General features: G+C 35.7%; 1 protein-coding gene across 1 annotated transcript in view; it reads left to right on the forward strand.

Annotated features, from left to right (window-relative positions):
- Positions 1-27,738, forward strand: part of LRP1 (LDL receptor protein 1) — a 149,284-nt gene extending 121,546 nt beyond the window's left edge. Inside the window, exons 20-37 of the mRNA XM_072531505.1 lie at positions 1,164-1,425; positions 2,521-2,942; positions 2,998-3,197; positions 3,629-3,917; positions 6,674-6,940; positions 7,706-7,899; positions 8,000-8,180; positions 9,907-10,203; positions 10,370-10,699; positions 10,804-11,118; positions 11,544-11,794; positions 11,859-12,136; positions 16,664-16,946; positions 18,144-18,323; positions 21,342-21,694; positions 21,853-22,079; positions 22,417-22,654; positions 23,167-27,738. Of these exons, the coding sequence (XP_072387606.1) occupies positions 1,164-1,425; positions 2,521-2,942; positions 2,998-3,197; positions 3,629-3,917; positions 6,674-6,940; positions 7,706-7,899; positions 8,000-8,180; positions 9,907-10,203; positions 10,370-10,699; positions 10,804-11,118; positions 11,544-11,794; positions 11,859-12,136; positions 16,664-16,946; positions 18,144-18,323; positions 21,342-21,694; positions 21,853-22,079; positions 22,417-22,654; positions 23,167-23,298 (4,699 nt within the window). The 3' untranslated portion in view covers positions 23,299-27,738. The remainder of the gene's footprint in view (positions 1-1,163; positions 1,426-2,520; positions 2,943-2,997; positions 3,198-3,628; positions 3,918-6,673; positions 6,941-7,705; positions 7,900-7,999; positions 8,181-9,906; positions 10,204-10,369; positions 10,700-10,803; positions 11,119-11,543; positions 11,795-11,858; positions 12,137-16,663; positions 16,947-18,143; positions 18,324-21,341; positions 21,695-21,852; positions 22,080-22,416; positions 22,655-23,166) is intronic.

Consider the following 27,738-nt stretch of genomic DNA (forward strand, 5'->3'; position numbering starts at 1 on the left):
ATCCGCCTGTGGGAGGGGATAACGGGTAGGTGAGGTAATCGCAACACAGGTACTACGGGGAAGGTGGAGCCCCACGAAACGTGCCTGGCGTACGTGGCGTGGCACCTTCATTTTGGTGTCGGACTCGTAGGGGCAGTGGATTCGTTAACGGTCGTATAGCCGAAAGGCCAGGTAGACCAGGGTCCTGCCAGTTTTTTCAAAAATTGGAGGGCACAAAGCTTTGCAATGCTGTTTGACGACACGGGTCTCCTCCATTGCACTTATGTGGTTATTCCATTCTTTTTTTCTATTTTATGTCCATGCATTTATACACTGTACGTTACATTTTCTTCTAATGTCTTCACTTCTCTTTGGATCTCTCAGCATATTTCCTGTAATTCTTCTAAGTACTCTCATCTCTGCCGTTTCCAGTAGGCTTTGCGTTGTGGCTGTGTCGGGTCTTGTTTCTGGGCATAAGTCATTATTGGTTTTACACTAGTTTTATAAATTCTTGACTTCATCTCAGTGTTAATGTGTCTGTTTCGCCATATAGTGTTATTAAGGCATCCTGCCAGTCTATTTGCTTTTTGTACTTGATCTCTCTTTTCTTTATCCAGGTCTTCATAGCTAGACCGTGTAATTCCCAGGTATTTTATTTCCATTACTTGTTCATTACTGATGCCATCAATTTCTATTTTACATCTGATTCGTTCTTTGCTGACTACTATTGTTTTAGTTTTCTGAGATGAGATTGTTTATATTAAATTCTTTTGCTCTTATATTAAATCTGGGGACCAGTCTTTGCAGACTATCTTCATCTTGGGCTATCAATATTGCGTCGTCTGCGTAACAGAGTATTTTTATTTTTTTTTTGTTTCCCATTCTGTATCCTCTTCCTTTGATAACGCTTTGATAATTTCATCCATGATCAAATTGAAGAGCATTGGGCTAATGAATCCCCTTGTCTTATTCCGCTGCCTATTTCTGTAGGTTCTGCAAGTTGTCCATCTATTCTGAACTAAACTAAAATTTTACAAGTGCTAATCAATCAGAGGATAAGTTTAGCAGATGAACAATAGGGTTTTCGTAGTGGAAGATCATATACAGATGCAATATTCGTTATAAAAATAATACTTTCGTATTCTAATTAATTTTAGGAGTTAACATAATGTTTATATTTTTAGGTACTATATTCGAGAGCTTGACCTTATGGGTCACAGCAGTCTCCTGGCCCACAATCTAACTAATGCTGTGGCTTTAGATTATGACTGGTCAACTCACTGCATTTACTGGTCGGACGTAGCTCAACTGGGATCTTCTATAAAGAGACTTTGTAACTACAAGACAAATTCCACGGACGTTGAAGTATTGCATTCACCTACTTTGCAAAATCCCGACGGCCTGGCGGTGGACTGGATTGGAAGAAACTTGTATTGGTGTGATAAAGTAAGTACTATTCGTTATTGATAATTATTATTGTAGTATCCAAGTCAAGTTTATTACACTAAACGTTGACATATAATAACTCTTGATAAATTAAAGGCAGACCAAAACAGTGACCAACAAACGTGACCTGTTGTCTCTGTCGCTAATCGTCATTCTCTTCGCCTTTATCTCTATGCGTGGGTGGCTCCCCTTATTACATTTATCCATAAGTTTCTGTCATATCATTATCAATATCAATTTACCAACATATCCTTCCTAAGCGCCTCCCCTATTCCTTGGTTTTTCGTCTCCTACTCCTCCCAGGAACCTGCAAATCAGCAATTCTTTATATTTGATGATAAACGTGTCGACGCTGAACATGTTTGAACCATATTAACCTATTCTGTCTCCTTTCGCATCAATTAATGCCACTACCAGACTTTTTTTCTCTAATATTCCCATCTAAACATTTTCATTTAACTCTGCTTAATATTTAGTTCTCTATATTATAGCTGATCTTATATTTGATAGAATTTTACCTTTAGTTTGATTGGAATATTTTTGTCACATAACACCCCACTTGTTTGCTTCAATTCATCCATCCGTCACTATTACTACTATATATATAAATCTATATATATTTCCTCATTGCTCTGTAATACCGATACTAGATATTTAAAACGATATCTTCACAGTCCTTTCACCATCTAAAGTTATCATTTTATTTGTAGTGTTAACTCCATCTTTCAATGAACATTCCAAATACTCGGTTTTTATCATAATAAGTTTAAAACTTTTTTGTTCAAGGGCTTTTCTTTTACATATTTGTAATTATCTAAGGTACTCACTGTTTTATCACAAACACCAATGCCGTGTGAGTTTTATTACAATCCTGACAAACAACCCCCCTGTCATATTACAAAAGTAAACCTTGGCCTTGATGACTCTATATTTTTTGAGTACACATTATTTCTTCATACATCGTTGTACAATTATTTTATTTCTACTGAAAGTGTCAATTTTGGATTTAGGATCATTTTAGATCACAAAGATGACACGTTATATGTGAGATCAATTTGAGTTGCTTATTTTTAATTAAATAATTTAATTTTATAGGGATTAGATACCATCGAAGTATCCAGTCTAGACGGTAAATTCCGTCGTGTTCTCCACTCTAAAGGGCTGGAAGAGCCCCGAGCGATAGCCTTAGATCCCACCAGAGGATATTTATATTGGTCCGATTGGGGATCTCGTGTTCACATCGGCAAGGCAGGCATGGACGGTTCTAATCCAAGGATTATTGTCAAGAATAATTTAGGATGGCCCAACGCTTTAACCGTCTCGTATGAGACCAGTGAGATATTCTGGGCTGATGCGAGGGAAGATTATATCGCTGTGGCAGATTTGGACGGAAATAACGTAAAAATTGTAGCTAGTAGAGAGAGGAATCCAAAATTGCAGCTTCATCATGTTTTTGCCATTGATATTTGGGAAGATTATATTTACTGGACTGACTGGGAGACTAAAACCGTCGAAAGGTAAGTTTTGGATCGAAATCTATAACCGCTTTGTGAAGTAATCAATACTTTGTAGGTGTAACAAGTATAGCGGAGAAGACTGCAAGTCTATTTTGTCAACAGTTCATCGCCCTATGGATATCCGTGTCGTCCATCCCTTCAAGCAGCCTCCTGTTAAAAACAATCCGTGTTTGACAGCAAATTGTTCAGCTTTATGTCTTTTGACACCATCTGCTCCTTATTACACCTGCGCATGCCCAGCAAACTTCATTTTGGGTAAGTACTACACTCAAAGAGTAAAGTTTTCAGCTAGTTTGGTTTTCATTAGTTCATGGTAGGTCAAAAGTTACAATGTCTAAGCATCTTCTAAGTTTCCATTTGTAAACGTATTAAAAAACAATTGTACGACTTGTGTTTGTTTTGATTTGTACTAAATTTATTGTTTTTCTTCTAAGGCTGTTAGCTGAAAAACAATAATACAACTATTTTACTAATTTAAAACTAGTAGATTTTTGTTGTTAGATCACACTGCAGACAATTAATTGTTTTCAGTAATGTTGGATTTCATCGTTTCGTTCGTATATTGACGTCACCAAATGAGTGAGTCAGATTCATGACATTTTGTAAGTAATCTAGTAGTGAAAATGTGGATTTAGAGTCGTCAGTGTTGCGACATTTAGCTTACTGACTGTTTAACCTTATTTTAGGAAAAGACGGTCGATCTTGTGTAGCCAACTGCACGACAGTCCATTTCGAGTGTAAAGTTAATTACAAGTGCATACCCTTCTGGTGGAAATGCGACACTCAAGATGATTGTGGTGATGGTAGCGACGAACCTCCAGACTGCCCCGTATTCAAATGTATGCCGGGGCAATATCAGTGCAAGAACGGACAATGTATACATCCTTCCGATTTGTGTAACGGCAAAAATGATTGCGGAGATGGTTCAGATGAAAACGATTGTGAGGATTATACTTGTCTTAATACTCAGTTCAGGTAAGAAGTTGTTGTACAAGTTAAAACTTAGCTAATATATTTTTTGGTGAATATTACGTAAACTATTGCAATTTCTCGAGAATTTTAACAGATTAAAGATAATAGTTGTACAAAAACGAGGAAAATAGTAGTTATTTATACAATCGATGCATTTTGGAAAAATTTCCAGGTTAAAACCTTTGATTCTTAGATTATATACAGATACAGTTTTAAAATACAAATAATCCTCAATATACAAACATAGTGGAAGTCTATAAGTTTAAAAGGAAGTTCTTAGGTAGTCAGTAATAAAACAGTAATAAATAGTGTATTACAAATTGTTTTGCCTGCTGTAAAAGTGGCATGCCGACCAAGCGTTTTGCCCCACGTTGGGCGCCAATTTTGTCGTCTTTTCATTGATAATAAAATATTGAATTTATTCCTAAGTGCCAAAATTGGACCGAAAAAAAGTTCAACATCACTTCTCAAACATCAACACGGAGAGCATGAAATCTCTATGGGTCTTTGTGTCCTGCTCCTTTGCATTCTCTGTGCATACAATAGACTATCAGTTAAAAGGTGGTATTGAATGGTAGAAGTGAATTTCGGTATAAACGCTTTATTCTCTCTTATTTAGGTCATATGTGAAGCTCTACATTTTAGCATTTAGGAAGTTAATTTATATAAAAATAATCTGTGTCTGTCGACAAAACAGTAATAGATTTTATTAAGGAACTTACCTGGTGGTCTGAAGGCTTCTTCGGGTGCTGCCCTGGATTATTTACACCTCAAGATCCTCTTCAAAAGGTGGCAGACGATAGGTCCACAAGCAACTGGGGACTCCACAAAATTACTACCAGCGGCAAAGGAAACCGTTCCTTCTACTCCATTAGTCTGGATATGACAACATTCTCTCGTCTGCCACAAATGGATCCATTTGTTTGCCTGGAGGACTGCTATTTGATCAACGATTGCCCATTTGGTTAACTGGGGAACAGCTTTTTAATCCACAATTACAAATGTCCATTCACGGGTTAGAACCTCGCCCTTCTCCTGGGTGCCAACTAGGATTTATAGATCACACCTACTTGACAGAGTCTATACAAATCAACCTGAACGATACAGCCAGAATATTTATATGAGCAAAGAAATTACAAGAAGGTCAATGCCAACAGATAACGCAGTAGAATTTTCTATTAAAACGAACTAACTTTGACTGTTTTAAAATAACAAAAAATTAACAACTTGATAAATAATTTGTTTCGGAATACAATATCTAGGAAGAATGACTATTTTACTGGAAATAATTTAACAATTTAAGACGAAAATGACAAACTAAAATAGTATTTTCAAAATGAATACTATTTGAGATAACGAAAATATCTTTTGAAAATTTAATCGGGCATCGCTATTTAAATAAAAAAATTGAAAATTGATATACCCGGCGGACAAAGAAAATATAAATGGACAGAATAATTCTGGACTTTGTCTATAAATGGACTTTGACTTGCTCAAAGGTATGGTTCTTAATTTAAATTCTCTGTTAAATATTTCGGGGGTTTTTAGAAACCAACATATATTTGGTTTTTTCCTCGTTTAACCACAAGTCCTAATTCACTTGCCGCGTCTGCTAGCCTTGTAAAACACTGCACCATGTCTCTTATACTTCTGCCCACTATAACTATATCGTCACCAAATGCGAGAATTTGCGTCGATCTATTAAAAATGGTTCCATTTATTCTAATATTTAATTTTCTGATTGTCTTTTCCAAAGCAGTATTAAAGAGGAGACACGCCAGCGCGTCCCTCTCTCTTAGGCCATTATTAATATCAAAGAACGTAGAGTTTCCTTCAATTCTATCACATGAGCTTACGTTTTGCATTGTTAGTTGGGTCAACTTAACTAACTTAGGTGGGAACCCAAAGTCTATCATTGCATTATATAATGCAGTTCTTTTCACACTGTCATAGGCTGCTTTGAAGTCGACGAAGACATGGTGTGTATCTATGTTATATTCTAGTGACTTTTCTAGAATCTGCCTACGTGCTTGAATTTGATGTGTAGTTGACTTTCCAGCAGTAAATCCGCATTGATATTGACCAACAATATCCTTTGTAAAATGTTTAAGTCTTTCAAACAATACATTGCGGAAGATTTTATACGCAGATGCTAACAGAGTAAGCCTCTATAGTTCTTACACTCCAGTTAATCACCCTTTTTATGCAACGGACATATTATTCCCTTTAGCCACTCTTCTGGTACCAATTCATTCTGCCATATAAGTACTATTGGTTTATGGATTGCTGCAAAAAGTTTTAGGACTGCATTTGACACTTCTTCTCTTGTTGTGTCTTCACTGTGTAGATGTCGTTGTAGATTTTGTTGATTCTTTATGTTGTAACCTCCTTTAATATCGTTTATATTTAGATGTTCGCTGAAATGTTGTACCCATGTGTTAAGAACTGAGTTTTTATCATGTAGAATTTCACCGTTACTGTCTTTACAAATTTTTTATCGTGGTTTAACAAATTTTTACTAAAATGAAAATCAAAACAGCTAAACCGGCATTTATGAGACGACCCCTAAATACAGAGTGTATCTTTGAAAATAAATTCTAGACTCGGTAAAAACGTGTCATCTCAAGTTGACGATATTTTGTGGAAATTAAAAAAAACAGTCTTTTTATTATTATTAAACATGAATTTTTGTTTACACTGCTTTGCCCATTGACCAGGTTTTTACTAACCGTAGTAGCTTGTAATGTATGCACTTTTAGGTGCGAAGGCAACTCAACCATACCTCCAAGATGCATTCCGGCGAAACAACGCTGTAACAAACACCCCGACTGTCCAGGTGGAGACGACGAGGTGAACTGTCCACCAGTAACGTGTCCTCCAAACCAGTTTAAGTGCGCCAACGATAAATGTATACCAGCAGTATGGGTTTGTGATAAAGATAACGATTGTGTTGATAACTCGGATGAGGAACAAGACTGTAGTGACAGAACTTGTGGACCACAACATTTTAGATGTAATTCTGGGAGGTACGTTTCACCATATTTTTAATTGTATAGATCTGGTTTCAACAGTATTAATGTAAAATCGGTAAGATAGTTTCGAAACAAATTCAGATTTCTGCTTTAATCTGGAGCCTTCTAAAAATTGCAAGGCATAGCCAGACGTTGATAAAGATTTTTCTATCAGATGTCGCTGTTGCGTCCATAGCGAAGCCATTTTATTGTTGCTTCCTAATAAGACAGAGAAGATTATTTTTCACGTTAAGAACGGCTATGAATAACTGTTCTGATGAGACTTATTAAGTCGAAATACGTATCAACAGATACATAGACGCTTTGTACGTGAAATCAAATCTTTTCTGTCTTTTTCATTTTATTCGGATCTACTCTGTATGAGTACAAGAAACAAATTCGTTAAGGGTTTCTGCCTAGTTGAGGAGACATGTCGTGGAATGCAAATTTTAGATTCCCCATGTCTCTATTAACATCTTTATCAATGTCTGGCTATGCCTTGCAATTTTTAGAAGGCTCCAGATTAAAGCAGAAATCTGAATTTGTTTCGAAACTATCTTACCGATTTTTCTATCAGATGTCGCTGTTGCGTCCATAGCGAAGCTATTTTATTGTTGCTTCCTAATAAGACAGAGAAGATTATTTTTCACGTTAAGAACGGCTATGAATAACTGTTCTGATGAGACTTATTAAGTCGAAATACGTATCAACAGATACATAGACGCTTTGTACGTGAAATCAAATCTTTTCTGTCTTTTTCATAATATTAATGTATTTTAGATGTATTCCTCATTCTTGGTTGTGCGACGGAGATCCAGATTGCTCCGAAGCTGAAGACGAACCAAAGACTTGCAGCCATCCAGATTACCATACGTGTGAACCTTCGTACTTTAAGTGTAATAACAATAAATGTATTCCCGGGCGTTGGAGGTGCGATTATGAAGGAGATTGTGGAGATGGGTCTGATGAAGAAGGTAAGAGAATATTAAGTGAAAGTGCTCGTATAGTTTGTCTTTATAATCTAATATTTTAATTATGGATTTTTGGACTGAACGTTTTTTATTCGGCTTCTAGGTTGTGTTCCTCGGAATTGCTCCGAATCGGAATTCAGATGCAACAATATGAAATGTATACGAGGAGATATGAAATGTGATGGCGAATACCAGTGCGAAGATAAGTCTGATGAAGCTGATTGTCACGTTCAATGTAAAAACAATGAATTTCAGTGTTCTAATCCCAACGTTTGTATATTTTTGTAAGTATTTTTTTTTATTATGTCATTATTACCATCCTTTACAATTATTCAAAATTAAGTTAGTTTTTTTATAACAGAAATCATCGTCCCAGTATTATAGGGAATTATTTTGTTTTGTTACTTGGTATTTCATCATCATCAGCAGCTATTCCATACATTGTCGGATGTAAGCCTCCCTTAGGTATGTCCATTCATTTCTGTTTGTTGTTTTTTGCATCCATTCATGACCAGCCATTCGCTTGATGTCGGTTATCTTCCATTCTTCCTATGTGTCCTCCCCAGTTCCATTTTAATATGGCAATCTTTTGGATTACATCTGTAACTTTTGTTCAATTTTGTATTTCTTCATTGGACTTGCGATCGGTGAGCTTAATGTTGAGCATTCTGCATTCCATAGCTCTCTGAGTCACTTGGACTTTGTCGACTATGTTGTTGTTAAAAGCCCGTTTCAGTTCCATATGTCAGTACCGACAGCACATATTGATCGAACGTTTTTGGTAAGTTTGTAATCTTCGAATGCTGGTCATGCTAAGGAACATCTTCTGTTTAAGCCATATAAAGGCCTTTAAGTTAAGCTTTGTTAATTCTATTTTTGTCCTTGGTAATTGGTGGAGGATTTGGTAATTACCAAGTACCAACAAAATAATTTGCTTAATTTATATTTTGAGAACGATCGTAGGGAAAATCGAAATTGTTTTTAATTTATACTATCCAAGATGGGTGGCACTTATATGTATGCTTTTCGCAATCGTTTTTGTCTTCGAAGAAAAGAATTTTATTTCTTAACGGAGCCCAAATTAGAATTGAAAATGCTAAAAAAGTTCTAATGGAAATTTCTAATGATCTTTTATCATTTAATTTGATCAGCCAGAGGGGTTTTGAAACTGTTTGCTTGCGGCATGTTTAAGTTAACTATTATTTTATATGGGATGGTTTTCAGAAAACTGTTAAATTAAAAGCTATTAGACTTAACCTGTAAATGTTTATAATTGGCGCTGGGTAGTAATATCAATTTGACAGGTGACTTACTTGGCCTCTTATTTACTTAACTGTAGGGGATGTGTCTATGACATTCTATTAATCCATTAATGTTCTTATTGCTTACTTATTTTTTGATGGATACTCTTCGCTCATTATCCCAGGCATGTTGGCATGACTGCGATCTGTCCCAGTCCCTGTTTGTAATGCTCATTCATGCTCATTTATTCTAACACTAGGTGGTCTTGAAGTTTCTCCCACATAATAATTGCTGTAAACTAGGTAGTAGAAATAAATTACAGACTTACTCACAATCTATTTATTTAGTAAGCGACGACCGGTTTCCACCACTACAGTTTTCTGGCCATCATCAGGTCACCCGTAAAGTACAATCTTTAGAAACTGTACTTTACCGGTGACCTGAATGACTCGTATATCGGCAGTCTAGTAGTAACACGTGCTTAAGTGTTACCACTAGTGTTAACACCTGCTATAAGATTTGAATTCATTTAAATTTTTTCAGTACAAAACAACAGTTTTGTACTGACATAGATAACTAATCAAATTTTTTAACCGAAAATATCTTGCCCAAACTTATATAAAAGCATTGTTTTAATGCAGTACTTATCAAAACTAACATAACTAGGGCTCTTATTAATTTATGATTAAATTCAAATTTTATATTGTTAAATTAATAATCTGGAATATAATAATAAATTTACTTTTATATATTTTTTAATTTCCATAGATCCTGGAAATGCGACGGCGAAGTTGACTGTCCAGACGGTTCGGATGAAGCGAATTGCTCAGACACTTGTCCCTACAACTTCAGATGTAAGAACGGCTTTTGCATTAACGAGCTGTGGCGATGTGACGGACAAGACGATTGTGGCGACGGCTCAGACGAGCAAAACTGTTTCTCAAACGTCTGTCCTGCCGGCAGGTTTAGATGCAAGAATCACAGGTGTGTTCCGATCAATACATTGTGTGATGGTAAGAACCAATGTGGAGATGGAAGCGATGAGGATAAGCATATTTGCAGGAGGTAGGAAATCTGAAATTACTATTTTTTTTATGTTCTCTCTCTATTATAATATATGTATATATATATATATATATATATATATATATATATATATATATATATATATCTTGTAGTTATGGTACAGCTACGCAGAAAGTTAGAAATATGTTCTCGATATTTTTTATAGATACGGCCTATGCCCCCCCACCCAGTTCTCGTGCAAAGAAGGCCATCGCTGTATCGACGCCTCCTTGCGCTGCGACGGCTCTGAAGACTGCGAAGACGGCTCAGACGAGCTGGAGTGTGAAACGCCCGCTTGCAAATGGAACAGCTGCTCCCAGGTATGCGTAGAGGTCAGACACAATCAGACTGTTTGCAAATGTTTGCCTGGATACAGGCACACAGACGCTGGTCAGTGTCAGGCGATGGGCGGGCTAGCTGAGTTGGTGCTGGCTGCAGAGGCTGAATTGCGGTTGATGTCTCCGTATAAGAGTGGAGATGATGACAATAAGCAAAGGTAAGTGACTTAAAATATTCCAAAGTTATTTTATCTTTAATTGGAAAGTTGTACAAATGTTTCTACGAAATCATATTCGTTACACAATTATTTTTTTATTCTAGGAAAACTTTAGCGACAGCTCCAGGTTACAAGGTAGACGCTGTAGATATACTTTCAAGTGGACGACAAGCTATAGCCTATTGGACGAATCATCAATCCAAACGAGTACAGTCCATAGTTATTCACATAGACAAAGACGGTAGATCCAACAGAGATGCGGACGTGGCTAAAACGGTTTTATCCAATTTACGCGATCCTAGGGGTATTAGTATAGATTGGATTGCGAAGAGGCTGTATATCACCGATGGAAATAGGTTGCTGGCGTCCAGTTTGGATGGCAACTCGTATTATACTTTGCTCAAGGCCGATGCTCCCAGGTTAGTAGGAACATCTTACATTATGTTCACATGGAATAATTTTTGTGTTGAACTTACCTGTAGTATATTTGAGTGCTAGTTGTTAAAAGTGAAATATTAGTTACTTAACAGTAACTCATATTTCGCGATTCGTCGCTAAATTAATACCATGCATTGTCGGTATTTAGGGGTCTGCTATCACACAGATTTATTATTAAAATGATTGATTATGCCTCTTTGATTGCATGTCGCTTGTGTTCTGAGAATGATACATTTTTTAAGTGTCTTTGTATGCTTCTGACCAGTAGTTTTTCCAAGTTTCAGCCCTACTTTTTAACATTTTACATTCATTTATGATTCTTGTTTTGTAATAATGGGGTGATCCCATAAATAAATAAAATAAATATGTATTTTAAAGAATTTAATAAATTTTTTTGGCGTTTTAGAGACATTGTTGTCGCTTCCGATCACGGATTAATGTTTTGGGCTGATTGGGGTCCAGCAGCCAGAATCGAAAGGGCCGATATGGATGGTCTAAACAGAAGAATCTTGGTGAGCAATGACATCTCGTGGCCTACTGGCTTGGCTATTGACCATGGTACCGAAAGGTTATATTGGGCTGATCCAAAAACGATGACTATTGAAAGCGTTTTGTTTGATGGAACTGATAGGCACGTCATCAGACATTTTGACAAAGGTAAGCAGACAAAGCTTGGTAATACTTTAATTATATGATTTACTGAGTATCTTCTAATTTTTAGATATCCGTCCATTCAAGATAGAAATCTTCGAAGAAAACCTTTTTGTTTCCACCCAAAACAAACACGACATTTTCAGGATGAATAAATTCGGAAAAGGAAACATCACTTATCTAGTTCAAGGTTTAACCAGAATATCCGATATTCTCATTTTGCACGAACATAAGCATATGAAGATGAAGAATACTTGCAATGACTACTGTCCTGATAGTGAATTCTGTTTGTTAAGACCGAGAGACGCAACTTGTATTTGTCCTGACGGTTATGTCAAAGATAATTTGGTGAGTAACTGCTAGTAATGATTTATATGTCTCGTTTCCCACATAAATCACTTAGAATAATTCATTAATTTTTACAAAGAAAAATACAATTCTTCAAAAGAAGGATGGGTAAATTTCTGTAAGAAATTTATCCAAGCGTTGGTACGCCTCTGCTATAGTCTGGCAAATAATAAGTGAAATGACTCATGAGCGTGATCACTTGGGTTTTTCGTATCGTTTAGCTATCGTAATGAATGTTACCAGGAAGCGTGTCAGTAGCGGAGAAAGGGTACGTATATGGCCCGTATATATTTAGTTATAAGTATATTGTATACGAAAATGGTTGCGTTTCGATTTAATTTGAGTCTCTTACCACTCCCTAACACGTGTTTCTGGGTCTACCCGTCATCAGAGAGAGTTTGTAAGAAGACTCAAACCAAATCAAAACGCACCGACTACTCTGGCAATTATAGAAAAAATAATTACCAGAGACATTCATAAGTATATTGTGTGTTAGATGTATACAGGTGCCTTTGTGTTTAACGGTATATCGCGCTTGTTAAACATTGTCTCAGGCCGAGGCAATAAGTCGTTGTGAATGTATGACAGGAGTATCGTCATCCACTGTTTACAGGATTGTCCGTCAAAAACAACGCTCGGGTGAAGTTTAGGTTCCACAGACACATCCACGAGGTCGAAAACCAATTGAATTTAATGAACATAACAATTCAGAAATAGGACATACAGTTCATTCTTTTTATTTTAATAAGCCAATTCCTACATTTGCTTATTTTCGCAGCAGTTACATAAATTGGAATTGTATAGACCTCTCCTAATTCTCGCCATTCATCTCTGTTGTTTGTAAGACACACATTGGTCCTGCAGTTCTTTTAATATCGTCGCTCCAGCGCATTTGCGGTCTTCCTTGTGGTCGTTTGGCTTCATATGGCCGCCAATTCCCGATTTCTTTATTCCATCGGCCATCCTTAAGACGTTCGTTATGTCCAGCCCATTTCAGTTTAGCTGCCTGTTCGACAGCATCTTTTACTTTTGTTCTATTACGAATGTCTTCATTGGTTTTATGGTCTTTGAGTGAGATACCCAGCATATGCCGTTACATAGCTCTCTGAGTTTTTCTGATCTTCTCCATGTTTATTTTAGTGAATGTCCAGGTTTGAGCTCCATTTAAGTACAGGTAGGATACAGGAATTAAACACTTTGTATATTTTTAATTTTAAGTACGTATGAGAGTCTTCTAAATGCTGCCCATCCCATTTTTACGTCTGCTTATTTCGGTAGTCTGATTTTCTTTACTTACCTTGACAATTTGACCCAGATATTTATATTTATCTACGTGTTCTATCTCTGTCCCTTGGATGTTTATCATAGGTTTGTCATCTTTGTTTGACATTAGTTTAGTTTTGATGAAATTCATTTTCAGTCCTTTTTTTAGGGATTCTGTGTGTAGCTCCTCAATCATCGTATTCAGTGCATTCCACGTGTCGGCTATTAGAACTTCATCATCTGCGTATCTAAGATGGTTCAAGTATCTTTCGTTAATAGGGATTCCCTTATTTTCCCAGTCTATTGACTTAAAGATATCTTCTAGGGCAGCTGTAAATAATTTTGGAGATATTGTGTCTTCTTGTCTTACGCCTCGGTTGATTTTTACTGGTCTTGTTCCGATTCCATTACCCAACGTCACTATCATTTCAGCTTGTTCGTAAATATTATGTATTAATATTCTGTACCTGGAGTCGATCCGGTTGTTGACTAATGCTTCTTCTATTACCCACAGTTCTACGCTATCAAAAGTTTTTTCATAATCTATAAAAGCCAGACATAATGGGAGATTGTATTCTTTATACTTTTCTATTAGGATTTTCAAGTTGTTCTACTGATTGATATCAGTCAAATTTAATTGTTCCTGTTTGTAATAATCTTTGTAAAGTTGTGAAAGGCGTGAAATTGGTCGATAATTTTTTAGGTCTGCGGTGTCTCCCTTTTTGTGTATTAGTATTGTTTTAGCAGTATTCCATTGTTCGGGTATGTTGCCTTCGAATAGACATTTATTAAATAGTATTTTTAGATATGTGATGGCTTCTTCTCCGCCTTCCTTCAGCATTTCTGCTAGGATTCCATCGCTTCCAGGAGCTTTATTCCTTTTTGTTTCTTTTACTGCTCTTTCTATTTCTTCGTGGCTTATTTCGGGCATTACTTCTTAGTTGACATTGGTTATCTGCCTATTCAAGTTCTGCTTTAAGGAGTTAGAGGGATCGTTTCTAGAACGATACAGATCGGCGTAGAACTTTTCAATTGAGTTTGCTATATCAGATTTACTTTTTTCTAGTTGTCCTTATTCATTTTTAATGGTTATTATTTTTTTCTTTCCTAGTTTCGGTTTGATGCATTTGCGACTTCGGTTTTATCTATGACTTGTTCTATACGGTCTTCTTGATGTTTTTTAATGTCCTCTTTTATCTGTTTTCGTATTACTCGATTAAGTTCCTTAAATTCTGCAGTGTCTCTTTTGTTTTGTCTCAGAAGATATTTTCTTTGTTTCAGCATGTTTTATGATTCTACACTTATTTTGGATTTTCGTTTTCTGTTAGCGGTTGCCACTTCTAAGCTTGCATTTAATAGTTCTTTTGTTATGACTTTATTGATTTCATTTAAGCTAAGTTTATCTAGATTTAATACTTTCGCGGGTTTTAACTTGCTTTTATATTGTTCTGTATTAGATTTTAGTTTCTCTGTGCCTGTATTCCAAGTTTTTCTAAATTTATTTCTATTTTTATTATGTTTTATCTCTAATTTGGAACCATTCGGTGATCGCTACTTACTGACGCCGTATTTATTACTGTTACGTCCTGTATGATATCTGTTTTATTACACAGTATGTAATCTATTTCTTTCCGAGTTTTTCCGTCTGGGGATAGCCACGTCCACTTTATTTGGGTTTTTCTTATAGAATGTGTTCATTGCATAGTATTTGTGGGCTTGTAGGAAATTAACCAATGTTTCTTCTCTCTCATTTCTAACTCCAGAGCCGAATTGTCCTATATAATTTTCGATTTTTTTTCAAGTCGTTGTCCGATCTTATTGTTAAAGTCTCCTATTATCATTGTATACGTGCTCTGATAACTCGTGCTAGTTTCTGCAATTTTCTCATAAAATTCGTCTATCTCTTCATCGGGATGTGCTGCGGATGGAGCGTATACTTGAATAATTTTCAGGGAGATGTTCTCGTTTACAGTTAGCCAAATCATTGCAATTCTTTCAGATATTCCTACGAATCGCTCTACTTTATGTGCATATTTCTTGGATATTAGAAATCCCTCGCCATCTAGGCTTTGTTCTTCTCGCCCTTTGTAATTTTGGACATTACCGGACTCTAGTGTTATGCACTCTTCCCCTTTTCTTTTTACCTCTTCTAGACCAAGTATGTATGTTCCATTTTAAGTCCTTGATGTCTTCTTCGAGTTCGTAGACTTTTTCATCTTTAGTTAAGGGCCTTTTATTTAGAGTTGCGATGTTTAATCGTGTGGTTTTTAGCGATTTCTTACTTCCTCCAGATTCCATGAAGCTGTCTTTTTTTCCAAAGGAGTGGGATTTGCCATTACTGTATGGTCTACCCACCTGGCGACCCATTCCTTTTGTTTTAGATATCGCCATGTTCCTGTTAGTAGGTTTTTTAGCCTTAAAACACCACGCTGGCTAGACGGGTTGGTGAGTGATTTTATACAATCCCTAAAATCAAGGGATTGACACTTCCGCCACCCACACCGTACCGAAGATATTTTTCTTCGCCGTGGCTGCCGTTGTGGACTTTATGCGTGACCCTGGACAAGGGACTCTAAGCAGGTACTAGTTTCCCGGATCAGGAAACACCTGGAATTTACGAAGGGTAGGGATTGATTCAATTTCCCTGATAGGACTATCCAAAGGAGTTCCTACCCGCTGAACAAAGTATAAAAATCTATTATTTAGATGAAACTTGGGTCACTGCTGGACATACTGTTAAAAATGTGTGGACTGACATTACTGTAACAAGTAGTCGGCAAGCTTTTGTTGAAGGTCTATTTCAAGGATTCCGAGGACCGACAGGTAAAGGACAGCGACTCACAGTGACCCATATTGGAAGTGACAGCGGCTTTCTAAAAGGCAGGGGTTTAATTTGTTCATCAAAAAAAAAAGGTGATTACTATGAGGATATGAATGCAGATCGATCGAAAAGTAGTTTCAATATGTTCTGTAACGTGTTGAAGATAACTGCGTCATCGTTACGGATCATAGTCATCATACCATAGTCGCCGGAGTGAACAAATTCCCACTTAAACATCCGAAACGCTCAAATGCAAAAATACTATGAGAATGCAGTTACAGTAGAGTTGATGTGTTGAATCAAACAACATCGCCCTAATCGTATCGATTACGTAGTGGATGGGATGGCTCGTGCTCGTGGTGTTACTGTTTTAAGACCATATCTCTGCGAATTGAATTCGATTGAGCTAATCTCTATTTTTATGTTCTATTAATATTTTTCAGACGTGTAAAGCAGCGACCTCTAAACCAAACGACTGTTACCTCAACTGCCACACTGGTACATGCAGAATCATTCCAGATCAAGGTCCCATGTGCATTTGTCCTCCCCAATATACAGGATCGAGATGCGAGCACTACAAATGTTCACAGTACTGTAAAAACCACGGAGTATGCTACGTGGACGTACTTGCTCTTAAAAATCCCGATTCCAAATCACCTCTGAGGTGCAACTGTCCGCCACAATGGACTGGGGAACGATGTGAAACAGCCGTGGATCTTTGTGACGGTATGTAAGTCTAAAGATTACTTTATTTTACAACATCTCTCCTTCTTACAATTCCATGATCGTTATCAATCGTTGTATATCATCTTTACTACTCGTAAAGTTATTTGCAGCTATCGTAACTTTTTTTAAAGTAACTTTAAATAAAGATTTAGATATTTCATTCATAATGTTGTTTTTCTACTAGAACCACGTTTACTTTGGAACTTTCCCTAAATGATGAGATGCAAAAGTTAATATTTTTGAGGGTGTCTCATAATATGACCGAGGTCTAACTTGCGTCTCTTTATTATATTTACTAGTTGTGTTGCTTGGTTCAGTCGTCTAAGAACCTCCTCATGGCTAACTCTGTCAACTCAGTTTATCTTTAGCAGTCGTCTGTATACACACAATTTAAAGGCTTCCAAGAGTCCACCCTTCCACTCCATTTAGTAGCACTGGAAAGATATAAAAATGTGTTATTCTAACGCGAATGTAGCTCGGGCTCGTTGTATTTGGCTGTCATACCGTCATCCTGTATATAATTTTGTTTGCTAACTCATATATTTAGTTTTCTTAACGTTAAGTTTTAATCCATACTGATCACAAGTATGGCTTATTTTGTTTATTGGATTGTGAAAGTCTTCACTGCAATTAACTTCTTTAAATATTTTCATTGAATACAAGTTACAGAGTACAGGCAAGAGTATACAGCCTTGTCCCACTCCACTTTTATTCCTACCACTGTATGCTAGTATAGATTTGTAATTATTCGTAAATCTTTATCGTTTTCAATATTTCTAGCATTTTGTTATGTCGGACCTTGTCAAAAGTCTATTCAAATCAGTTGCGCAGATGTAGACATTTTGATTTATATCCCTGCATCTCTGTATCAGTACTTGGGTACTGAACAAGGTACCCAAGCCACTTCTAAATCCGAACTGAGTATTGCTAATTTGCTAATTCTTTCCTCTAATATCTTGGATATTCTGATATGTATGGAAGATCTTCAAAACGTGACTCATTAAACTTCTTGTCCGATAATCACTGCATGTCTTTGCACGATGTTTCTTTGGTATTGTGACAAATGTCGACTTACAGCATCTATCGAATATTGTTCTAGCCATTTAAGAACCTTCCTTTGTGGTCTTTTAACTGCACTTTAGACAGTACTGTTTTGATAATCACTTAAACCACAAATTTGTTTATTCTGTGTTTTAGGAAGATGTCATAATAACGGAATCTGCCTCATATTAGAGACTGGAATACCTCACTGCACTTGTCCGCCTGGATTTTCTGGAAATCGCTGCCAGAACTGTGAAAAATTGAATTGCCATAATGGCGGTGTCTGTAGGATCGAAAATAGTAAAGAGATTTGCGTATGTCCCATTGAATATAGAGGTAAATAGTTTTTAAAATTATTGTAACACGTTTTTGTGGGTGGTTATGCCCATGCAGATGCTTATATAAATAATAGTATCTCACCAGAGGAGAAGGACTTTTAAAGGATGAGAAAAAGAATATTGTTAGATGAGAATGAGGATATTTCTCATGATCATTAGGTCATTAAGTGATGAATATCACCATGAACGTTGGATAAATACAAAATAGTGATCAGTAACTCCGTAAATTGTTGAGTGTTGATATAATGAAACTGACGACACAGCTACCTGTATCGACCCAGGTGGTTAATACGAATTCTCAACACACAAATATACCTGTGACTCATAGCTGCCAAGTGGTTAATACGAATTCTCAACACACAAATATACCTGTGACTCATAGCTGCCAAGTGGTAAAATTTTATTTAAAAACACGTTAAAAAATAGAAGTACAAGTATTTAATTTAGAATTTTAATTTTTATTACGTGAAATGGTTTGAATATTAAAAAAAAGGAAGATGTCACACAGTAAGTCTGACGTCTGACTGAGCTGAACTGGCAATACTTTGCACAGCACATTGTGTAAAGTTTTTTTTAATGGAAATTGGATTAATTTTTATTAAATTATACTTTATTATTTATTAAAACAATTTTGGGACATTTCACAGGGATTCAACCTTTACTAAAAACTATAATTCCTTATTAATTTTCGTTTTTTTGATGTATGACAATTTATAAACTTTTTTACATACTTTCTCAAACATGTTAGACATTTGGCACCTTATGTCTATGTACTTGTCCTTTAAGTTATTGTAGTACTTATTGTATGTACTTGTATGAGTGTCGATGTGTCGAATATCAACGAAATAGAAACATATGCAGTCGACACTGCACACGGGAAAGTGTCGACACGGAACTGCCATTCAACACAGTATTACAGCTAAACAGATTTAACTGCAACGGTGACTATTTGACACGACCAGACACGACAGACGTTGGTTGATGCGGTGTTGCCTAATCGAATATTATTTTAGAGGTATTGAACTGTAATATTAATACTCCATAATTACTGTAATTATGGAGTATGTAGAGACCACTAGTGACAGGGATATAAGAACAGAGACCACAAGGCAAGCATCAAAAGCGGCAAGAGTAAGTGGTTGCCTCCGAGAAACCATATGGAGAAACAAATATCTGACCACGGAAAGCAAAATGAAAGTATACAAGACAACAGTAAGACCAATCCTAACATATGCAGCGGAGACAAGGACCGATACAAGAAAGACGAAACAATAAATCAACAATATCGAAATGAAAGTATTAAGATACGAAGTAAGAACGAACATGTAAACCGAATGGGACCAGATAGATTAGCGAACGTCTGTAAAAACAACAAGCCGTATAGCAGAAGACCCGTTGGAAGGCCGCCAAAAAGGTGGAACGATAATGTACAGTCAACAACGACTGAAACAGAATAAGAGGCAGACAAACAGGAGTAATCGTAGTCGCACGAAGATGATGAAGAAGAAGAATTACTGTAATGACTTTATAATTATATTTATTATCAGAGCACTAATATCAAAGTTAAAATGTTGTAGGTAATTGATAAAATATGTTATTTGCTGCCAATGGTTGTGGAAATAAGCTTATAAAAATAGATTCTCTTAGAACCTCTTAGTTTTTAATATGAAATTTCAACAAACAATAACTATTTCGCGAATTACGAAGTTATCTGACAACGTAGCAAACGCACTAAAATTTATGTTCAATGTTAAGTATATGGATGTTTACGCTTCGGATGCTTGCATACAACTGATTATTGACTCCTCCCTTTATCGATGAAGTGACCTTGAACGTTGCAGTTATATCTGTTAACTTATACACACTTTTGAAAATTGATCTTTTTATTTAGCGTATGGCATATTAAGAACACATAATTAAAAGCAATACTTTTATAAAAAAACGTTAAATGGGGTATTACAAACGAACATCTAATTTATCCAGTAGCAGAGCGTCCTTAGGGGCCAGAGGTGCCGGGCCCCACCAAAAAAATATGTAATACATATATGTAGATTGTTAGTTATCTATCTTATGATATTTTATATAAATATGTATTAAATAATTTATTTGCTCATGCATATCGTTTTTCCCTCGTGATATAAAAATAATATATTGCACAATCACACACGGTACCTCTCTATTAATTATCATCATGCACTGCACTTGGCCGCATGAAATCGTCCGCTGGACTAAGTTAAAATTATACAATCGATTCCAAAAAAAAACTACTATGAAAAAAAATCAGAGCATCAAAAATATTTAAAATTCGTTATTTCTCAAGTACCAAATTTTATCATTTTGTTGATCTGTATTATCATTCCTGTTCCATACCATGCAAGGTAAACGTTTACTTTGTATTCTAGTTCTTCCTTTAACGGAATTTTTAGTTTTTGATTGACGCTTCTAAAATGAAAGCATTTGCTTCGTTGTGCAGCAATCTGCTGATTCATCTGTTCTGTCTTTATTTTGCTGTGTAAACACATTTCGACATAATGTCCGAACATTGATTAATTCCGTTATTAAATAGACTTCTCGGATATTTGACAATCAAGAGAATTAAACTTTTCTCAGAAATAAACTTCGGATCTTGATAATTGCGTTTCATTCTGTTTACTGCCGTAAACGCAATACGTAGAATCAATTGCGGGGAGTATTGTATTTGTAATAATATGATTCATGTAATGCATGCCTCGATGTATAACTTCTTCCAAACGAATACGTTTTGGCATGTTTTTTAAAAGACATTATTCTCTCTCTGTCGCACTGGGGGAACGGGTCTTAATTTCAGCGCTCAGTATATTTGTATTAAACCATCTAACCCAACCAAACCATCTAACCCAACAAAATCATCTAACCCAACCAAATATGTCTATGAAGTGAACATAACTGTGTCTAACCTAACATAACTTAAAAACAACAGTGAAGTAGGAATTAAGTGACATTTTTCTAAAATATATGTTCTTTCAATACTTAACAGGTCGTTCATGTGAAATATCCGTCTGTGGCAAATACGGCCGACCTACCGGCGACGGATCCAAGTGCGTCTGCGTACCAGGCTATACGGGGGATGCTTGCGATCGAAATGTTTGCGAAAATCACTGTTTGAACGGTGGTACTTGCCGTCAAGGAGTAAAACAACCCGAATGCATCTGCAACAAGTTCTTTGGAGGAAGAAGGTGCGAGCTGGAATTGTGCTTGGGTCGGTATCCGCCGAAAGGTTGCTCTGAACAGTGCAGCTGTAAGAACGGAGGAGTCTGCGTCAAACCCAATGAGGATATTGATGAAGTTGTTTGCCAGTGTCCCGAAAGCTTCTATGGATATAATTGCGATGTAAGTACTAAGATTATTCCTCGTAAATCCATAGTCTTTAGGTTTCCAAGATGCTAATACGTTATTCTCACTTTATTCTTCCTAAATGTTTCTCCCAGTTTTATGAGATGTTCAGAACGGTTATAATGATAAATATACATTTTCTATTTTTGTTTTAGAAATATTTAGTGGGACCTAATCCTTGCGTGAACCGATGTTTGAACGGTGGAATCTGTGTTATTACCAATACAGATCAACCACCCGTCTGCCATTGTACCAAGAATTGGACAGGACCCGATTGTGATAGACCGGCAGCGTGTGAACAATTTTGTCAAAATTTCGGAACCTGTTCAGTGAGCGACGGAATACCTTACTGCAGCTGTCCCTCTGGCTTCTCAGGAGTTAAGTGAGTGATCCAGATTTGTTATTCTAAAAAAATTTGAATGCCAATAAATAATTAAAGAAGGCATATGGATAGCTGAATAAAAAAACTGTGGAGTGAGTGATGAGAGAAATCGAGGGAGTAATTGTATTTATATGAGTGAGAGAAATAGAAAGCTGTGAGTTATTAGAGGAAGTTGTGGGAGTGGGGGATATGAAAGAAGTGGCACGGGTATATAAGAAGAGTGTAAGTTTAGAAAAAGTAGGTGTGTGGGTACGATAAAGAGTAGTGCAGTAGGGTTTATTTTTATAGTGTGACAAATTTAACAATCCCATTTTTGATCAATTCGTTTCGGTTCTAGGTGTGAATTGGACAGTTATGGAAAGACAGCTCAAACCAAAGGACATGGAAGTATTGCAATACCGATCTTGGCAGCTCTGGCGGTAATAATCGCAGTATTAGTAGCGGGCTTCCTGGTCTTCGAATTTTACGTTAAGAAACGGACGATTTTCTCTCACGAAAGGCTGCAAGAGAACGATTTTAGTAATCCCATCTTTCCAGAGAGAGATGCAGAACCTTTTACGTTAGAAGCTGACAAAGTAAGTAGATTGTTAAACATATTTCGTTTATTATATTGTTATAACGTGTTAGACCTAAGCATGAGTTAAAAAAAATTGATCAGTGACAGGGATCTTTGGAGACGGACAATACCCGACATCACGATGAGCACTACACTCCCTCCGGAGGCTCAGTACTGAAGAGAGAGAAAGAGAGAGATGGAGATGTAACGTATTCTCTCTGTGTTCTTTATTGTGTAATTTTCAAACGGTGTATAAACCCACTGTATAGACTCCAATTCTCAATACGCGCAGATAATTACAGTACGCCTCTGAGCGGTTGGCACTTTAGATTAAGTCCTTTGAGCTAACTTCATCCATGAAACACTCGTTTCATGGCCTAATCATAACCTAACCTTTAGTTCATTTGAACATTTAGTTCAAATACTCGACATTTAGTTCGAATAGCTTTCAAATACACGAGATGTCGATAATATATTAACTTTTGTTACGTTGCCGTGCCATGACTCAATCTCTCACGTTGTGTTTTTCAGGCTGGTAACTTTGCCAATCCAGTATACGAATCAGTATACAACGGAGGTACGAGTAGCGTTAGAGACGAAAAGGCCATCCTCCTAGAACACACCGGAGACGAATCGACAAGGCCGCCAACGGAAGAACTGTAGGAAAATTATATCGAGTTCAACATATCAATGTGTAAAAAGTAAGTCGGTCAGCTCTGTCAATTATGCGTAGTGCACGTCAAAAACGGTGAAATGGAAATGTAATGACTTAAACTCATTGATCATCTGTTGTATGTTATGGGTTCTCACATATTGATCATCACAATAGTAGATATATTAAAGTCAAGAGTCAATTGAGTTTTGTGTGTTTAGAGTGGTCAATTTCAGTCACCCGTCAGTGGCGGCTCGTTATATTTGAATTCTATGGTTGGAGGGGGGCATGTGTTCATGCAAATTGGAAAATACTAATGTGATCTAAATAGCAATCCCTAAACGATCCGTCGTGATAAGTTGAAACACGTAGCAGAGAATCAATTAAAAAGCTTATTTCCAACATGTTTTGACTATCTAATCTAAAATATTTACAGTGAATCTGGTGTAAAATTTACAATCTTCTAGCATCAGTGGCGGATCTAGACATTTGCCTTCGAAGGGAAACTTCCAACTCGAGGGGAGAACTTCCTATGAAACAATACATTGAAACATAAAAAGATATGTTACAAACTACACCAAAGACATAAATAATAGATTTTTTTTACATAATTTTGAATGATTTTGGAAGTGCTCCTGAATATCGTGGTATTTTCTACATGATTTGTAACAGTTTTATATATTATCTCGGCAGTAAAATCACATAATTTCTTAAATATTCTTCTATTGTCAAATTCAGATTCAGATTCTTCAGTTCCAGTATGAGCTCTAAGTGCCAATTAAAAAACATTGGCAAAATTTGACATAGCCTAATCTCAAGACTGAGAGATCAGCATAGATGCATTGCCAAATCTGATTTAAATTTTTTCTCATTTTTCCGTTATACTCAACCATATTTTGTCATAAGCAAACCTTAATTTGTTTATTTATTCGTTTTAAAAAGCGCTGCGCAAACTTTATGCTAGCTCTTTTTTTAGGGAGATGGTATATATATTTGATTCCGGTACTTGTCCGGGAAATACTACAAAAATTTGTTTCCTCATCTATTCCAAATATTTTTTTATCAGTAGTCTTAGAAAAATGGAGCGTTAAACTTAATTTTTCGCCCTTTCGTTCACTGATTTGAGTTAATTCCAGCAAAGACCTCCCCAAACGTTTAATTGTTTCTCAAGAGAAAGAGGCGTAAAATCTTTTAAAATATTATCTTTAATACAGGCTCTAAAAACTTTCAACAAATAAATAGTCTTTATCCTGTTTGTGTAGGGCTGCAATAGTCATGAGCCAAATGAAAGGAATTAAGGTAATAAAGGAGAAATCGAAAAAAAAAACAACCATTTTCATTCATTTTATTTTCAATGCGAAACTACATGATTAATTCGTCCGAAAAGCAAAACCTGAACTATTTTAATTACCTGTATTTATCTGTTTTTAAGAATCAATTATCCGATCGTTGTGATCTTTGGTTCATTGTGTCTTCTTTTTGTCATTAGATAAATTCGTCAACGACACCGAATCAGCAATCAAAATGACCTGAATGATATTTTTGCATTTGATTGAAATCAGATATGTCGACCAGTTGTTGGCACTATTTTTGTAAATATTTATACTTTTCTTTATTAGATATATCTATGTTTTGCTTTTACATTTAAGCTCACACAGAGTATCACAATTCATTAAAAAACCACATTATTAAATTTTAAATACTCAACATGCCATGATATACATCACACGTCATTTATGACGAGGTGCACGAAATGACGTATTTTCACATCGATACTGAACTCTTCCGATCGGCGAAGCGATTAGAAGCTCGACATTCTACGGCGTATCTCCATGTAAATTAGCATTCAGACGTACTTTGTCTCCTTCTTCTTCTTCCTTCTTGTATGTAGGCTTTAAAGCCTGTTACTTCTTCAATATTAGCCTCCTAAATTGTTTAAATTGTCGCACCATCTTTTCTTGGTCTGCCAATACTTTTTCATCCATTTGGTACTTATCTCTGTGACGTATCTTATACTTTGTATGTTTGTATTAATCGCTGTTTAATTGCCACGATTTACTTAACCAATTATGCTAAAATTTGTGCGATGCAAGTTATAATTATAATTATGAATCTTCTTTTACTACTCCCTAAATTGTTAAAGGTTTATTATTGCTCAAAAAAATCTAGGCATGCTCAAAAACATGTGCAAAAAACAAGTAAAGCGAAAGCAATATTAACGAAATTCTTATCGAAACTAATAATTGTTTGAAACTGTTATATTGGCAATAATTATTAATAATTTGATGATACTATTTCAACTTTTTGACGTGCATACCCGAAGAAAGCTTTTACTATTGTTATAAATTAATTGCTGTGACTTGTGCCATTTTTGGGCAATCGTCGTATTAAGGTCATTTAATTTCCATATTATTATTGTTGCCCAACATAATTTGAATCTTTTTTTAACCCGAAAACAGTCGTAAAATCAGCAAAAACCAAACACCGAAAGAATCACGCATGAAAACTTAACAAGCATCAACTACCATTTAACAACTGTCATTTGCCAACTGTCATTTGTGGACTGTCGTTCAATAGTCTTTGCTCAATGGCTTGTTTAATTTCAGTGATCAGTGGTTACATATATATACAGTTCAATTATACAATTTCTGAGTAGTATAAATATTTTCTGTTGATTATTTACGTGTATTTTTGCTGATTTTTCGTTTGTTCGAACTAACAAAACTCATACGTCCTTGTAAATAAAGTGACTGATATTAAATCGATTATATTTTTTACTAATCTTTGCAAAATAAGCCTTAGTTTTTTGTATTATGATGGTTGTGTATGTATATGTTGTAATTTTAAGGTTAAGTGAAAAATATTTCGTAATCTACCGTACCTATTAGTGTTAGTAAGAAGCTGAAGTGCTTCTAAGAGGCGTTTGCCTCGTTTTTATATACAGAACGTCCAAATATCTGCGTATAAATTTTTTTTGCTGCATTTAATTTTTCTATTAAGTAAGTAAAATATTTTAACAGTCAATATTTATTTTTTTGTTTGTACCTGACAACGTAGGAAGTTCCATGGTAATCCTTGATACACTCTACATAACTTTAATCATTATTATGTTGATGTTTCTCAAATAATCCTTTCATATGAATATTTATAACAGTTAGAAGAGGTAATAATCAGATTCTGCTTTCAGCAAATTTGTATTTTCCTTGGTTTCATATAAAATCGTAAATGTATTTTACTTAGTACAATTACTATGAGTGTAAATAAAAATTTGGAACCTGGCATACTCGTACATAATTTCAATAACTTGATTTTTATCTGATTGCTCGTCTGCCCTCTTTCTTTCTCCTCTCCTTTGTTTTCTACTTCTCTTTGAAGACAGATTGTAACTGGGGTAGACAAAATTGAGGAATACAACCAAATTTTCCACTAATTGAGGACTTTCATTCCCTTGATTGATGACTATGTTTAGTTTATTGTAAGTATTGTATATTATATTACCAAAAATCCCCATTACTTACCCCGTCTTATTTCTTACCAAAGTCCACGCTTACGCTTATCTTTTTCCTCCCATTTCTAAGACTTTTCTTCAATATTGTCCATAATTTTTCTTTTGGTACTTTGCCGAAAGCCTTTACAAGATCTAGAAAGCTATGTGGAAATTTTTCCTTATTTTTATCAATATTTTATCGTTTGTTTCACTGTAAATATTTAATCCTGCGTACTTTCCTTTCGGAATCCACTTTAGAAATTTCAAAGTAACGATTCTTAAATCTCATAGATTCCATACGATTGAATTCATACGTAAAACATTTTCCCGACCAACCTGTTTCTTCTTTGTTAAATACTTATGATACATTTTTTGATACTGGTCCATTAGAAAGTTAACTTGTCATTTATAATTGTCGATATAAAAAAGGGCATTGTAGAATTTCACTAGTATTCTTCGTTGTGATCGGTTTTACCAGAGTTATCCAAATTGGGCTGCACCTGTACGCATTAGTACCTTTTGCATTGCAACATTCCCCTGTTCGCTGGCCTAATCATGTTTAATGATTGACATATGTCAAAAAATATGACTTTGACACATGACATGTGACACAATTTGTTTTGATTAAGAAAGCATAACAGACAAGTTGGACGTTCTGTAGAACCGTACGAATTACTTTTCACTAAAAAATCGGGCAGCTATATGGTTGTTAATAATGATTATATGCTCAATTACAGTACTCAAATAGTTTTTCGAATTTTTGTTATTGGCTCTCTTTGACTATTTTCGAGATGTGAAATATAATACGTAATTAAGAGGTGCTGCATTATTGTGTAGCGACAGGAGTCGAAACAAGAAAAAAATGTCAAATGGTACAATATTTAGAATGTAATGTTTTATATTACTGATCCGTTTGAGTCGGTTTTGTGTATGTATAAATTTTAAATATATATGTGACAAATGA

The sequence above is a fragment of the Diabrotica undecimpunctata genome, chromosome 5, assembly GCF_040954645.1.
Source record: "Diabrotica undecimpunctata isolate CICGRU chromosome 5, icDiaUnde3, whole genome shotgun sequence".
Classification (NCBI taxonomy): Eukaryota; Metazoa; Arthropoda; class Insecta; order Coleoptera; family Chrysomelidae; genus Diabrotica; species Diabrotica undecimpunctata.